The 17,410-nt window shown below is 40.0% G+C and overlaps 1 protein-coding gene and 1 long non-coding RNA gene across 4 annotated transcripts; one reads left to right on the top strand and one right to left on the bottom strand.

Annotated features, from left to right (window-relative positions):
• Window positions 1-547: 547 nt before the first annotated feature.
• On the top strand, window positions 548-1,952 carry LOC130047195 (uncharacterized protein F54H12.2-like). The gene is made up of 2 exons (XM_056141796.1): window positions 548-1,320; window positions 1,421-1,952. The coding sequence occupies exons 1-2, from the start codon at window positions 548-550 to the stop codon at window positions 1,950-1,952; spliced, it is 1,305 nt and encodes a 434-aa protein (XP_055997771.1).
• Window positions 1,953-9,313: 7,361 nt separating this feature from the next.
• Window positions 9,314-16,948, bottom strand: LOC130047133 (uncharacterized). 3 transcript variants are annotated; one of them, XR_008796183.1, is made up of 4 exons: window positions 16,693-16,948; window positions 15,754-15,898; window positions 13,451-13,727; window positions 9,314-10,040 (listed from the first exon to the last, which is right to left on the bottom strand). It is a non-coding gene; the product is annotated as an uncharacterized LOC130047133 (long non-coding RNA). The 3 variants fall into 3 exon arrangements; XR_008796182.1 differs by lacking the exon at window positions 16,693-16,948 and adding an exon at window positions 16,288-16,429; XR_008796181.1 differs by lacking the exon at window positions 16,693-16,948 and having other exon boundaries at window positions 15,754-16,100.
• Between the last annotated feature and the right edge of the window lie 462 nt (window positions 16,949-17,410).

Here is a 17,410-nt window from a genome sequence, read left to right as displayed (position 1 = left end):
CAATCCATGAAAGCCGGGTACCAGACGGGGTTAGATGTCTTAGAAAATAAACGATCTCTCAAACAAGCGCTCAGAACTCACGGAAGGCAGGCGTTAGCAACCACTATGAGGAGAAAGAAAAGAAGAAAACAGAAAGGAAAATGCTTTTTTACCGATTTACTCAAAACGGGAGCTAAACAAGCTTTGACGGCCGCCGCAAAGACGGGGTTAGATGTTTTAGAAAATAAGAGATCTCTCAAAGACGCTCTGAAGACACATGGTATACGAGCCGCTAAGAATACAGCCGGTATGGCCAAACATCGTCTCTTAGCAAGAGGGGGACCCCGTAAAAGACAGGCTGGTGCACGAGGGCATCGTAAGAGGCAGTCCAAGACCCCCTCTCAACAACGTCTCTTAGGAGGACCGCGTAAAAGAAAGCCCCATGCACCGGTCCGGGGTAAGAAGAAACGATCTCTCGACATTTTCGACTGAACCTATAAAAAGGAGATGTGAGGGAGGGGTGAACCCATTTGATTCCTAACAACGATCAGTAACACATCGTTCAAAAATGATGCACAGAGAATCCTGCGCGTGTGGGACCGACAGTTTGGAACTGTTTAAAGTTCCCCCGACAAACATCACTTTAGAAGACTCTAAATGGATGGAATATTATCCGATTTCTAGTACGTTAAATTCGGATACGGCTCCCATTGAATTCGAAATCAAAGGTCAAGGAGATGAATATCTGCATTTATCTCAATCGTATCTCCAGATGGTCTGTAAATTCACCAAAGCAGACGAGACGGCTCTCACGGGAGCGGGTTCTACTTCTACCCCGGTCAATAACATCTTACATTCCTTATTCAGTGAAATCGATGTGAGTCTCAATGGTAAAGTAATTACCCCAGGAACGGATACTTATCCCTACAAAGCCTACTTGGAGAAATTACTGTCTTATGCCCCCAAAACTCTGAAAACTCAGATGAGAGCCTGTACCTTGTGGGAAAAAGATACCGCCGGTCAAATGGAGGATCGAGAGTATTCTGGTCTGGTTCAACCTCCAAAGGAATTTAACGTAGTTGGTGATAAAGTCACCATCAATGCAATGCTACCCACCCCAATATATCCCGACGATTCTCAGAATGTGGGGTTGAGAAAACGTCACCACAAAATAAATAACAGTAAGGAAATTGTCTTGATGGATCGTTTACATCTGGATTTGTTTCAGCAAGAAAAATGTCTGCCGAACGGAGTAGACGTACGTCTCCGATTCAATCGTGCCAGACCCCAATTCTACATGATGACCGATGTCGGTAGTAGTGGGGAAAGTAGTCATTCAAAGTATGATCTTGTGGGTGAGAAAAGTCAAACCGACTCCAGCGATCATCAATCTGATCAATCAACAGCTGAGTACTCAAACAGCTAAATACCCATTGAGAAGAGTGGAAGTGAAAACGTTCACGATCCCCACCGGGACCCAATCGAAAATCACCGATCACCTATTCCAAGGACAGATGCCCAAACTCATCCTCTTGGGGTTTGTGGAAAACGTCGCCTTTAATGGCGATGATGCTAAAAATCCGTTTAATTTCCAAAATCAGAAAATCAAAAAATTAGAAGTCAGTATCAATGGAGACATGATGGAAACTCGTCCCCTGGAACCTAATTTCACGGCCGATCAGTATCTGAGATCGTATTTAAGTCTGTACAAAGGATTGGGAAAATTAGGACAAGATTGGGCTCCCGACATTACTCTGGAAGAGTATAAAAACGGTTACACCCTATGGTGTATGGATTTCACCAAAGATCAAGAAGCTCAGACGGATAAATTTCATCTCATACAGACGGGGAACCTGAGAGTAGAAGTTCAATTTGCCGACAGCATAGCGACGACCTTAAACTGCGTGGTGTATGCCGTCTTTGACAATTTGCTAGAAATCAACAAACAACGAGAAGTCAGCATCGATTACTGAAGATGGACACGTATCAATTGAGAGACGTCTTATCTCGAGATTTAGGTCCTGCGTTTGGAGGTGTGTATCCTAGAGATGTATTACCGGAGATCTTACCCCACCAAAAAGCGATCGTGATCAATACAGACCCTCATCATCGCCCCGGAGCCCATTGGGTGTGTTTTTATTTGAACAGTCCCATCATAGAATATTTTGATTCTTACGGATTACCCCCGATGCATCAAGAAATCAAAGAGTTTATGCGACGCTACGGAGACACTTGGATTCATAACACGAATTGTTATCAAGCTTTGAACACGGATGGCTGTGGACAATATTGTGTGTATTATCTACATCAACGCCATCGTAAAAGAAAAACGGTTTAAGATTGGTTACTTCCTTGGAAAGGCACGGCGTTACAACGAGATCGTTATGTAGCCCAATGGTTTAAAGAGACATTTCGTAAACCTAGAACCCATAAAGGACAAAGTTGTCAATGTCATGGTATTAACTTGTCACTGATGTAATTGTTCAAATGTTTACAAAATAAAATTTTTTAAACAAAACTGTGTTGTGTGTAGGTATATAAGACAGGTTTGCCACAATAAAAAATCAGTCTGCCAAAAGATGGAATACGTGCCAGTTTATAGAAGAGTCAAACTAGTGAGAGAAACTCCTCAAAGTATGGCATGGACTTTTATCTTAGACAATGCAGGACCAGAGGATATCGTTAAAATCGTTCAGGGTGAATACCAGTATTTGATCATGACCCGAGATCAACAAACGTTAAAAGGATTGATTCAAATGAAACGCTGGAGAACGAAGCGTAACATGAGGTATTTCGTTCATCCCCTATGTTGTTGGAAAGCATATGAGAATAGTCTCGCATCCGAAAGACTACGTTACATGACGGGGGAGTATGAAGAACACGGAAAGTTATTAACTGTCAACACTGTGTAACTTTAGCGAGTTTCTTAATAAAAAATAAAAGTCCAATTGGTGTTAGTTTTTGTTTCTCTCAAGCATTGTCATATACAGCCTCTTTTCATAAGATGTGGGTGGCCTTGAAAAGGGCCGGGGGGTGTAAGGGGTAAACCCCTTATTTCTTTGCCTTCTTGTTTCGGTGGCGCCTCTTCAATGGCTTCTTGGGGGCATCTGGCACTCCTTCATAGAAGAAGTGCCACTCAAACTCTCCATCTGGCCGGATCACAATGCGCCCCGGGGGTCGCTCCACCAGGCGAAGTTCTGCATCCCAGTCTTCCCTAAGATGTTCTGGGACCACGTTGTGGTTCGTGATGGGTGGACTCGGTACTCGGCTCATCTTCAATTCTTCTTTCTTCTTAAATCTTAAAATCTTCTACAACAGTGCTGGATCACCAGTGAAGCAAACTGGCGAGCGCGCCGGTATATATCAGGAAAGCGCGGACCTCCTCGAAAACATCCCTCGCTTCGGAGACGAAGCCAAGATGGCGGCCGTCAAAATGGCGGATTTGTGCTTTCGAGAAGAGAGTTCTTTCTCATTTTCTTTTTCTAGACATTCAATGTCTGTGCATGGTAGATTTAATCTGATAGATTCTAGGGCGCGGAATTCGTTAAGCTTATTTTTATTTTGCTACGTCGCATAGTATATAAATAATCAAAGGTCAAAGAGGTCGAGTCGAGGCTCGATGTTTCTTCTCCGCCTCTTTAAAAATTCATTTCTCACGTCTGTGAGGCAGTAGAAACCTCAATGATAGTTAGATCGATAGAGAAAAACCTATTTCAGCCTATTTTAATGCCACTTTGAATGGGGTAGTGAACCCTTATCAAAGAAACCCCATGATTGACACTCAACAAACACACCGTGTGAATGTGACTTATAAAACCGAAAGCTATAGCAACGACACTCAACAAAAACACAGCATGAGTGTGACTTATGTGCAGGGAGATTTACTCACTATGAAAGTCGATGGTATTGTACAACAATGTAATTGTTTAACGGTAAAACCTCATGGATTAAGTCAAAGTATTGCTGACAAATATCCGTGGGGCAACTTGTATGCTACTCGGAGACCCTTAGGTCGTAGAAATCTAGCTATAGAACCCGATCGAGGAATACCTGGCACGTTACGCATCTTATTAAATGCTAGCGATCCTGATGTGATTTGTTTCTTAGCCCAGTGGGATTACGGAAAAGGAACTCAGCGTATTCCCCGCTATCGAGATACACCCGAACAGCGAGAACTATGGTTTCAACAATGTATACGTGAATTGGCCACATTATCGTACAAGACTTTAGCCTTCCCTTATAAGATTGACTGTGGCTTAGCGGGAGGAAATTGGACTCATTACAGACAATGTATTCATGATTTTGCTTGTAGGTATGATCAACAAGTGTATATTGTCATTAAAACATGTATTTGTTAATAAAGTGCAATGGTGTTAATTTGTTTCTCAATCATTGCCATAAAAGCATCTTTTCGTAACATGTGGGTGGTCCTAAAAAGGGTCGTTTGGTCCTAAGGACCGACTTTTTCTTTATTGCCTGGGTCTGGTAAACCGGCATAACGGGCACCGTCCCCGGGTCTGTCTCCTCTCTTCTATACGCTCCACACACATGCAGCAAGCTGGGCGCTGCCCACATCCCCCACACGTAATACCGGAGTGTACCCTGTCTTGCCAGCAGACAGGGCACTTAAACCAGATAGGAACCGCCCTATCTGCCCAGCCAGGGACAGTCATAGGGTGGTTCCTCGGGGGATGACTTGCCACAGGTGCGTGGGCTGGTCTCGGTGGCGGAGTCCTCCCTACAGACCGGATGGTAGGTGGGGGGGGGGGGGTCTTGCAGGGACTGTTGGTCTTGGCGGTGATGGTGGCGGCGTGTCTGGGACCAACTGCGCTGGACTCTGGGCTGGGCTTGGAGGTGGTGCCGGGGACGGTGACCTCGGTGAATACTCCACCGGCGACTTTGGCGACTCGCTCATCGGCACCGGGCTGTATTCCTCCGGTGCCGATGGGATCGCTGGTGGTGGCAATGTAGGTGTCGACGGGGAGTAAGGTGGGGGTGGTGATGGTGGCTGTGGGGCCCGTCGGCGTGGTCTTGTAGCCGTAGACATCCGAGCGGTGCGGCGGCGGCCCCTCCCTTCATACTCTTGCCGCACCCGGTCGATGATCTCACGGGCCCCATTGCGGTCGAAAGGGGAGAAGGTACTCAGGTCGTTCTGGGAACGAACGACCCAATTCTCCCCTACCCGTTCCTCAGCCACCACTACCAGCCGGTACCGAAATCCAGGCAGGGTCTGGAAGTTGTAAATCGGATCTCTTCTTGCAGCCATCTTCAATAATCTTCTTTCTTCAAAAACCTCAAAATCAGTGCTGGATCACCAGTGAAGCGAACTGGCGAGCGCGCTGGTATATATCAGGAAAGCGCGGACCTCCTCGAAAACATACCTCGCTTCGGAGACGAAGCCAAGATGGCGACCGTCAAAATGGCGGATTTGTGCTTTCGAGAAGAGAGTTTTTTCTCATTGTCTTTTTCTAGACATTCGATGTCTGTGCATGGTAGATTTTATCTGATAGATTCTAGGGCGCGGAATTCCTTAAACTTATTTTTATTTTGCTACGTCGCAGGGTATATAAATAATCAAAGGTCAAAGAGGTCGAGTCGAGGCCCGATGTTTGTTCTTCGCCTCTTAAAAAATTTATTTCTCGACCATGTACATCCATAAAAACATCTCATAAGGTCTATTCGATAGAAAACACCTTATTTGATTCGATTTTCACTCTACCTTTAGGATTTTCTGGATTCCTCATCAAATAAACCCTTCTCCGAGAGACTCAACAAAACACAGCTTTCGTTTAAACAATCTTATTCATGTCTCATATTTCAAATACATAACTCCCACACACAACACCAATACACATGTCTTTTTAAAATAGGGTCCAACATTTTTTCCATTTCTCGAATCCTGCGTTGAAATCGAAATCGATCAGCGGCTACAGTCATCCAAATACTTTTTCGGTTTTCTTCGGGTAACAGATACACTTCATTATTGTCCAGATTAAAGGTTACACATTTTCTTGTATTTTGTTGTACATATGATGAAGATACTGCACTCGAAGGGTCTCGATCACTCCACTGCTGTGCGGTTTTGTTCTCTTTAATTCCTCGGCTACTAAATGAATCAACACCAATGACTCGGTGTTGATACGGTTCTCGATCAAATGTCTGCATATCCACCAATATTCGTCTAAAGTGATTGGAAATAATACCGAACGAAGATAGGATTTCAATTTTTGAAAATCTGGCAAGTTTTCTATTTCCTCAATACACTGTAGGACAAATGTTTTTTCGATGTTATCCCTAGCAGTCATGATTTCATAAATGAAATGATTTAAGTTCTTTACACTTTATGTACACTTCTCGAAGCCAGTCGTTGGTGATACTTTCAATCTCGGCGGTTTTTTCTGGCATGCGTTTCTTGAATTCCTCCCCCACGACATAAATTAACATCAACCCCGCATCGTTATAGAGATTGATGTACACCTGGTTCCGTAGATCTGTATATTGGTCCAAAGTCAATGGAAACACTCCCGCTATCAGAAAATTTTTAACAAATTGAAACACCACATCGTCTTGCATTTTCTCGACCCATTCTAATGCATGCTTATGCGCTTTTTCTGCGATGTTGTCACTTCCAGCCATGATTCGATAATGAAGGAAAACTAGTTAAAACGGATCATTTCCATGAATCCTTCTTGTAAACATTCCTGTAGAATGATCTCGATGTCTCGGGTTTGATCGAGGATGATTTTCTTGAGTTCCTCAGCATACAAATAGATCATGATCAATCGCCCAGGATTCGTGTCTTTAACTAACGATCTACCAATCCTCTGAAAACTGTCAAGATTTCCCACCTCGTGTATCGCCGATTGTACATAAGATTTAGCAGATTTATACCAAGACGAATTTTCAACAATCTTGACAAAATCTATAATACATGTATGACCGTCTAACCTAGTGTTGGAAGTTCCACCCATAGTGAATAAATAAGTTAAGAAAACAATCGTATTTATAGGGAAAAGGTCGTGGAGTGCCGAGAATATTCTAGATTTGATACAATAGGGTTTTTCAAGTTCAATTAGTGCACTAGCACGCGCCGGTCGCGAGATGTTCTAGATGAAACCGGTTTTTCCAGAAAAGATGCTGCAACCACGTGCTCCCCACGAGACAGAATATTCTAGACATTTTGCTGGCTATAAAAGCGGAGCCCAAGTGTCAGTCCTCATTCGATCTCCAGTCACCTTCCAGAAGACATGGCTCAGAAACAAATAGAATTTGTGGACAAAGCTCAGAAGAAAATAGATCAGCTGGTACAGAACCAGATAGCGCCACAGAAAGACTACATTGTTCTGAAGAACCAGATAGCGCCACAGAAAGACTACATTGCTCAACAGGTGAAGATGGCCCAGACCTCGGATTTCCTCCCTAGCCAGAATCCGACAGACCCGGGATTAGGCTTCTATTTTCCCGAGACACAGGACGCTACGGGTTTAGAGTTGGGTCTGTACAACCCTCCCGTGAGTAATGAAGATTCACCCATGACCAGGACCGATTTCGCCATCATTACGACCACACTGGACGGTATTGTTAACCGGATCAACGTGATGACTGATGAAATCGCCAATCACATGGGGATCTTGATAAAAAAAATCGAGGAATTAGCAGCAACCAGAACCCGTAAGGACTTCACCACCAGAGCTAGGAAGGACCCAGCCACTAACCCCTGTTTCACATGTGGGGAAACGGGACATTGGTCGCCAGATTGCCCTCAGAAAGTCAAGAAAACTGTGGAAAAGGACCCTTGTTACAAGTGTGGGAAATTAGGCCACTGGATCAGCGACTGCCCAAGAGATGAAGACGAATTGATGGCTATGATTGGTGAGGTACCCGGCACAAAACCTCCGGTCATAAGAGAGTACACCCCATCGGAGATGTGGAACCCACCACCCCCTAAGAAAACGAGTAAAGAGATGAGTGAAGGAGAACCCCCTAAAAAGAAGAGAAAGCTGAGCCGAAAGAATAAAGAATGAACGTGTGTGATAAAACTGGTGTGGACTTTATTCTGACAATTTTAATGTTTAACTGTATAAAATTGTGTTCAATTGTTATTCAAATTGTTTATTTAATAAATGTGTAAACTTAACATCATCCGTTTTTTATTCATACCACTGTGGATTTTAAAGGATTAACACACCGATAAAACACAGGCCTCATCGTCATACCGACTTTACTGTTACGTCATAGCGCTATCGATCCATTGTTGCGTCATAGCACGCGCTCTAGTTCATCCTAACCCGGCCGTCCTAGCACGCGCTACCCTACCCCACTCTCCAGTGCGTTCTAAAACTTGACCTTTTGACCTCAAAAGTGCACTCAGTTGAACCACCCATCGGGACGCGTTATACTACTATCATCGTCACAATCCTCTCCAGACGTCCTCGGGTTTGAACTCTGGATAGAAATAACACACATAGTTTTTTTCAAGTACAGTCTTCCTCACGTGGTCCAGTTCCTGCTTGTTGTGTTTCCCTCCGCCATAACAGTTGTATGTCCAGCGTAGTTTTCGTTCCCCGAATAGTTCAGGCCAGAGTTTTCGTGTTAGATTTACAGCAAAGTTGCCGGCATTTTTTGAGTCCCGTCTATCTCTCAGAGTCGCGATTCTGTGATCTGGAACATCTGCAAATACATCGCACACGGTATTGTTGTCGCTGCTGGCAATTTGCTGGGTGTTTTCATTTTGAAATTTGAAAATACGGATGTATATTTAATTGCTGTTATAAAATTTAGAAATTCATTTCAAAATTAAGGATTATCTCCCTCAACGAATTTGACTCCACTTTTTTGGCACGCTGTTTTTGGCTATAATACACATGATGAAAAATGCAGTTTCCGCAAGGCTGAAACACTGCGGAAACACTGCGGAAACTTAGGTATACATAAGGTTTCTGCCAAGTTTCCGCTTGGAAACTTCAAGTTTCAGCAAGATTCCGCACTCCGGAAACTTAGGGTGTCCACGAATCCATATGGTTTCCGCAACGGAAACTTGCTGAAACCTCAAGTTTCCTCGAGTTTACACAGCCATAAACCACTGACATACATATGGTTTATCATCAGTTTCCGCAGGCGTAAACCATCAACATGCATATATGGTTTATCATACGTTTACGCATACATAAACTATATTGGTTTATATATGGTTTACGTCAAGTTTCCACAAAGTTTACATCAAGTTTCCGCATGCATAAGCTACTGATATGCAAATGGTTTCTGCATACATGCATTTGATATCAAGTTTCCAACTTCATGCTCAAAGACCTTCTACTGTACAGAGAATACAAGCCACAATTTGACAGTTTTATTCATTCTTAAATATTATAATATTCACACAAATGAACTTGATGTAATAATACTGATACACTAGTACTAAAGCAGAACAAATCTGTATAAATATATCAAGGTAACTCCATACTTGCAATATTCTCTGATAAAAGTATCAAAAATGCATTTATTTCAATTTAAGTTAAAATTAATAAATTATGAAATGAAATATATAGGTCATCTCACTTTTTAAGATGCTAGACATACTTAAACAGTGTCAATTATAAACACCCAAAAAATTGCAATTCTCCTTCAACAGCATTATTAAAATTTCATAAAAACTGGTTATAATGGTATAAAAGTATTAATTGTGACCTTGAGCCTTTGGTGAGCTAGAAATGAGGAAATTAAATATAACTATTATCAGTAATAGCATCATTTATAAGTAGAGGAAACGACCCACTCTTGAATGCTCCTAGGTGGTGGGGTCATAGTCATTTCCGTTCTACTTCTAGTGGCCTTGGCTTTTTGTCTATTTGATTGAAGTTGCAAAGATTCAGCATACTCTCTGTCCAGGTCGCACTTAACATTACGCAGCAGGGATGACTCCCATATAAATGGTAAGACCTTCCTCTGGGTGGCTTCCTAGACGTTGCCTCCTTAGTCAGCACCTTTTTAATTTTTTTTTTTTTGTCCTTGGTCGAGAAATGGGAATTTCTCTCCAGCTGGGCCTTTCGACTCTTTAGTTTCTGTAAAAAGATGTGCAATGAATTATAACAATACTTATGGTGAACTTATACTAACAATATTCGTATATAGGATACTTCTACATAGAATCCAAAGAAATATCATTCTAGCACTCAGTATCTTGTTTAACACATCATGTGTACTAACACTTCTTTTTATACAGTAAATTTCATATTATATCTGACTGTCCTTTACACAAACCTAATTTCTATGAAAATAAATTGTTATATAATTCTCAATTGGGATCTTTACAGATGTTCCCCAAACATCAATGAGTACAGAATCCAAAAATTTCAAAACTATTAATTCAAATCCAAACAAGAAATGTTTGTAAAACATATATGCCCCCATGGTGCAAAATTGAAAAGGGTTATACACATGCATCATCTAATTTTATAGTAATATCACCAATTCAAAATATTGAGAAGACAATATCTTCCTATGTCAGGAGTGGATTGACCATGTGACCTAAAAATCAATATGGGTCATCTACTCATTATGCTTTGCCAGTGTACCACGTTTAGTGTCAATCAATCAAATCAATCAAATAATTCTTAAAGTATAGGAGACAATATATTACTATGTCCAGTTTAACCCTTGACCTTTGACCTTAAAATCATTAGGGGTCATCTTCTCCTTATGCTGTACCAGTGTGCCAAGTTTGATGTATGTCAAGCAAAGGGTTCTCAAGATATTGAGTGGTCAGTATTTTCTATGTCCAGTTTGACCTTTGACCATGTGACCTCAAAATCCTTTGGAGTCATCTGCTTCTTAAGATGTACCAGTGTATCAAGTTTGATGTCTGTCAAGCAAAGGGTTCTCGAGATATTGAGTGGACAGTACCTCCCTATGTCCAGTTTGACCTTTGACCATCTGACCTCAAAATCACTAAGGGTCATTTATCTTAAGATGTACCAGTGTAGCAAGTTTGATGTCTGTCAAGCAAAGGGTTCTCAAGATATTGAGTGATCAGTATCTTCCTATTTCCAGTTTGACCTTTGACCATGTGATTTCGAAATCACTACAGGTCATCTACTTCTTAAGATGTACCAGTGTACCAAGTTTGATGTCTGTCAAGCAAAAAGTTCTCAAGATATTGAGTGGTCAGTATCTTCCTATGTCCAGTTTGACCTTTGATCATGTGACCTCAAGATCACTAAGGGTCATCTACTTCTTAAGATGTACCAATGTACCAAGTTTGATGTCTGTCAAGCAAAGAGTTCTCAAGATATTGAGTGGTCAGTATCTTCCTATGTCCAGTTTGACCTTTGACCATGTCACCTCAAAATCACTAAGGGTCATCTTCATTTTAGGATGTACCGGTGTACTAAGTTTGATGTCTGTCAAACAAACGATTTTCAAGATATTGAGTAGACAGTGTATTCCTGTGTCCAGTTTGACACTTGATCTTTGACCATGCTACATCAAAATCAATGGAGGTCACTTACTCCTTACAATGTACTTGAGCACCAAGTTTGATGTACAACGGACTGAGATAAAATTCAAACTAGATTTGTAACTTGTTATGGCAAAGCAATGTACTAAATATCAAATGTATATCTGTAAGAACAGAGAAAAAAGTGCTTAAAACTGATCTGACAGACAGACGGACGGAGTGCAAACCTAAAGTCCCTTTCCATTTTGTCGGTAGGGGACTAAATACAACCTCTAAGAGATCGTATCACAGTGCTTTGTAAAAGAGAGGTGACTTTGATTTAAAATGCTCAATTTGTTTGAAAAATGCAAACATTAGAAAATATATGTATGGCCTTGACCTTTGACCCTAAATTCAAGGTCAAAAGAGTAAGAACCGGAATTAAGAAAACCTAAACTGAGTACATGTAATAGTATCAAAGATATTCAAGTCAAAACATAAAATTAATGGGATGGTAACTGGAGTTGACAAGAATTCAAGGTCACAAAACATCTACTGTATTTGAGAAAAGCTAGCGCTCAAACAAAAAAACTGCAGACATTCAAGGACAATAACCAGGTTTAAGGGTCTTCAGATCCCTTTGATTGATCTCTCACTGGATTTTTTTTTAAGTGAATTCATGAGTAAATGTTTTGTGTCTCTGTATCTTTCGATTTAGTAACTAAGAATAGCAATAACAGTTTTTTTTAAAGCAAGTCAGTGTTTAGCAAATGTTTGATGTTCATAGAATTTAAAGTTAGAGAAAAGTAATAAAAACAAGGATCAGATTCAAAATTCAAGTATGTAGGTTGATATCTGATTATTTCTCAAAAAGCATTGTATTATGAACTAACAAGAGGCCCATGGGCCACATCGCTCACCTGAGTCACCTTGGCCCATATTTGAAGACTTTCCATATATATTTGCATGTAAAACCATAGTTCCAATTATGGCCCCAACTACCCCTGGAGGCTACGATTTTTGCAAACTTGAATCTACACTACGTCAGAAAGCCTTCATGTAAATGTCAACTTCTTTGGCCCAATGGTTCTTGAGAAGAAGATTTTTAAAGATTTTTCCTATATCTGTATGTAAAACTTTGACCCTCTCCGACTTGTGGCCCCATCTTACACCCGGGGGCCATGATTTGAACAAACTTGAATCTGCACCATGTCAGAAAGTTTTCTTGTAAATATCAGCTTTTCTGACTCAGTGGTTATTGAGAAGAAGATTTTAACTATATATTTGTATGTAAAACTTTGATTCCCAATTGTGGCCCCATCCAACCCCTGGGGCCCATGATTTGAACAAAGTTGAATCTGCACTATGTCAGAAAGTTTTCATGTAAAAATCAGCTTTTCTGGCTCAGTGGTTCTTGAGAAGAAGATTTTTAAAGTTTTTCCCTATATATTTGTATGTAAAACTTTGATCCCCCCTTGTGGCCCCATCCTATCCCCGGGGGCCATGATTTGAACAAACGTGAATCTGCGATATGTCAGGAAGCTTTCAGGTAAATTTCAGCTCTTCTGGCCCAGTGGTTCTTGAGAAGAAGATTTTTAAATGACCCCACCCTATTTTTGCATTTTTTGTATTATCTCCCGTTTGAAAGGGACATGGCCCTTCATTTGAACAAACTGGAAAGCCCTTCACCCAAGGATGCTTTTGGCCAAGTTTGGTTGAAATTGGCCCAGTGCTTCTGGAGAAGAAGTCGAAAATGTGAAAAGTTTACAGATGGACGACGGACAAAATGTGATCAGAAAAGCTCACTTGAACCTTCGGTTCAGGTGAGCTATAAAGTGTTTCAATATGTCTTAAAGAGTGATAACATTTTGATGGTAAGAAAAAATAATAAACAGAACAATATCAATATGACTTTCAACAGAAAAATGGAAAGCTCTAAATACATGGACCCCAATGCTCATTACAATTGTTCCATTTTCTTGTCATAGTGACTATCCTTCAACTGTTCAGTAATGAATCCTTAAATGGTATGCTCACATAAAACTGGTATCCTAGCTTCTTACTTCTGTGGTGCTTTTAACATATTTAATCAAAATGGTCTTCTGACACCAAAACTTGAGTCAATATGGTCCTTGTCCAGATCCGTCTTGTTGCTTCCTAGATAAATAGACTACCACTTTACTGAATCAAGATGGACTTGTGACAGGAGGAGTGTTCATCCATTGTAACACTGAAAGTTGGTTCCATTCTCATGGGCTCTCTTTCATATCATATGGGGAGTCAGTCATGGAATGCATCTTCTGCTCATCTAGTTCTAAAAAAAACAGTAAACAAAAATTAATCCTATGTAACATATGGTATATCAAGACTGAGTAGACACATCGTTACTTTGCTCAATTCTGTCTTCACTTTGCCAGTGGCTGATATAAAAACTCACACACATTGAGACCAAAAATAAATAAGAGGCCATTGGGCCACATAGCTCACCTAAGTCACCTTGGTTCATATTTTAAGATTTTTCCTATTCGCATGTAAAACTTTGATCGCTATTGTGGCCCCAACCTACTCCCAGGGGCCCTGATTTTTACAAAATTGAATCTGCACTATGTCATGAAGCTTTCGTGTAAATGTAAACTTCCCTGGCAAGTGATTTTTAATGATTTTCCCTATATATTTGTATGCAAGATTTTGATCCCCTATTGTGGCTCCATCTTACCCCCGGGGACAATGATTTTTACAAACTTGAATCTGTGCCAGACAGCTTTGATGTAAATTCCCACTTTCCTGGCCCAGTAATTATTAAGATTTGCCCTATATATTTGTATGTAAAATTTCAATCCCCTAATGTCGCCTCATCTTACCCCGCCCCACGGGGCCATGATTTTAACAAATTTAAATCTGCACTAAGTCAGGAAGCTTTCATGTAAATTTCAGCTCTTCTGGCCCAGTGGTTCTTGAGAAGATTTTTAAATGACCCCACCCTATTTTTTGCATTTTTGTGATTATTTCCCCTTTGAAGGGGACATGACCCTTCATTTGAACAAACTTGAAAGCCCTTCACCCAAGGATGTAAAAATGTAAAGAGTTTACAGATGGACAGATGAAGGACAACAGTCGATCAGAAAAGCTCACTTGAGCTTTCAGTTCAGGTGAGCTAATAAAATAAATAGTGGTATAGGATTTGACATAATATATATATATACAAGCACATGAAGATAAGCAAATCCATTACTTATTATCATATAATAATTCTATTATGTTGTAGATGTATTTATAACTAGAATAAACCTTACAAGTTACCTAAAATGCCTCAAAACCCTGGAGCCCTATCCCCCCTTTAACAAATCCTGAATCCACCACTGCATGCATTTACATGTACAAGATCACTTCAGGATTCTAAAATAGCAAATTTTATTGCTGGTAGTGTTTTTGGTACAGTAATTTTAATTAGATTTATTTTGTGTACATGTGACATTGTTTATAAATGCATATATGTGTTTATCTATATGCACATGATTACATAAAAAACTAGCAGACATCTGACAATTTCAAAGAAAATTATATAATACAGGACACATTTTTGACTAGAGGCCACAAAAATCATCATGACTATATACACCAGTTTATGTGTTAGATTTCAGAACTACTACCTTTCTAGTGGTCTAACTCAATGCATTCGAGTACCTAAATTCACCAGTATAGTTAGACAATAGCAAGTGAGTAGATTAATTAATATCCAGGGTCACCAAAAAATGTAGGTTGGGTGGTGGATTGTATTTTTATGAGAAAAGACATTGATGACAAAAGTTATTTTTGTCAACAGATGGGTGTCAATTAAGAAGGAATGCTACACCAGGAAAATTTGATGAGGATGAAAATGGAGGATATGTACATTTTGAAATTGAAAACTTTTTAATTTACTTTCTTTAGTAAAAAAATGTTGTTTTAGTAAAAAGTAATCGAGGAAAAAAAAATCAAAACCCCTGATATTTACCGTGCCAGGAAAACGTCAGAACCGGCTCCATTACGTAAACTGGAAATTCACCGCCTCCTTTTGGAGGCGGCATTCTCGGGCCGATTTTAAATACTTTGAAGTCGAATTCAATGTTAAACTCATAATTAATCAATAAAACGATTCCAGTTTACGTAATGGTGCCGGTTCTGACATTTTCCTGGCACAGTAAATATCAAAAGCCAGGAAAACGTCAAATATTTCGGATTAATACAAACTATATGTATAAATTACGGGTGATTTCAACGTCATAATATCATATGAATAATAAGGGGCCTCCGTGGCCGAGTGGTTAGAGCATCGAGCTCAAAATCACGCGGCCTCTCACCTCTGTTGGCGAGGGTTCCAATCCCACTCATGCCGTTAAGTGAGAAAGTTTCCCAGTTTACTTTCGGAAGGTTGATGGTCTCTTCCCAGGTACATTGTATCTGGGTTCTCTCTTCCACCAATAAAAACTGGGCGCCACCATATAACTGAAAAATTGTTGAGTGTGGCGGAAAACATCAATCAATCAATCAATCATATGAATAATATCTTTGCACATGTTCTATACTGAAAATTTGAAATTGTTACAATACCAAAGAGAAAAATATATCATATGACAGAAAATTTTAAACAAATTTGTATACAGCTTAGAACTTGATAGCCTTGGTCAATACAGCTAAAATATTGCAACATTTTCCCAATGATATGAATATATAGCCCTGTGCGTTGTGCCTTACTTTTTCATTGCGACATTGTATGGTGTGAAGTGCATTGCTCAACTTGAAGGTAGATTTATGTACAGCACTGAGACTTTTGGAGGGATTAGCCTTAACTTAGTTGTTTAGCAGTGAGGGTTCTTTATCGTGCCAATACCTACCGTGATATGGGGCCTTTGGTTTTAACATCATGCCTAAAACACCTGTGCCTTTCACTTCTAATGCTGAGGGATTGGCACAGGATTTACTTCTCATCTTTAATTTGATGCTGCACCATAATTGAGAATAGAAACTATTTCTAGGACTAAAAAATTCGGATGGTTATCTGGAAATAGTTTGTAGATATTTGTATGGCTAATATGCAATAGTCGTAATATCATTTGGTCCCTACATACATCACTGTATACAGTATTATACGTAATAACCCCCCCCCCCCCCCCCCCACTAAATTTCTCAAAGACTACAATGCAAAACCATTTCAAATTTCACATAAACTAGATCTATATAAGGACCTTGTAATCACAACACAAAATCAAACGTTATATGTAAAACCTTTCACCACTTACTGGAACATTCCACCATTGTATATATCTAAGGCATGCTGCATGCTTGGAGGTTGTCCTTGCATTTCGTATTTCCTTATCATTAGAATGAATATTCCTGCATCGACCTGTTCATCCTTTAATCCATAGATTTATCGTTTAGAAGGCCACACACAACATATGCACTACCCCATGTAAATGCAATGATGAATCCGCAACACCGTGAATAAAAACGCTTCAAGTCAACACCGGAAATACCTACAATGATATATAGACAGAAAGTATAGGTTAGATAACGTCCTGTTTCCGAATCGGGACAGGATATTTTTTAATATTTTTTTTTTGTATTCAAAATTCTGAAAGGTGAATATCAAGCATGTTTTGATGTGGTCTGTTGTGATTATGAAATGAATATTAAATATCATTGCTCTTTTATGAGAAAAGGAAAATTTGTATAGTCAGAGATAACATGATATCCCGTCAAAAATCGTTTAAATGAGACGGCAATTGCCAGTATTGGCTATGGACAGACTCATACTAAAATATTCAGTGAGGATGCATAATGGAAGATTGTTTTAAAAAGTTCCAGAAATTTTTACTCAATACCCTCTAAAAGACATACCTGAATGATGCCCAACAACAGTAGACGTCTCCTATTCTCAGAAAAATCTTTGGATCTTCCATTCAATCAAAACATGACATGGTTCCATTTGAGTCACGCTAGGTTTTCTCTCACAAACAA

This window comes from Ostrea edulis, chromosome 6 (assembly GCF_947568905.1).
Source record: "Ostrea edulis chromosome 6, xbOstEdul1.1, whole genome shotgun sequence".
Classification (NCBI taxonomy): domain Eukaryota; kingdom Metazoa; phylum Mollusca; class Bivalvia; order Ostreida; family Ostreidae; genus Ostrea; species Ostrea edulis.
Note: the sequence above shows the minus strand (reverse complement) of the source record. Positions and strands in the feature narration are given on the sequence as shown.

Coding starts and splice junctions, on each gene's coding strand:
- LOC130047195 (XM_056141796.1), top strand. CDS start 548: ATGATGCACAGAGAATCCTGCGCGTGTGGGACCGACAGTTTGGAACTG. Junction 1,321..1,420: donor GGGGAAAGTAGTCATTCAAA/GTATGATCTTGT, acceptor CCCATTGAGAAG/AGTGGAAGTGAAAACGTTCA.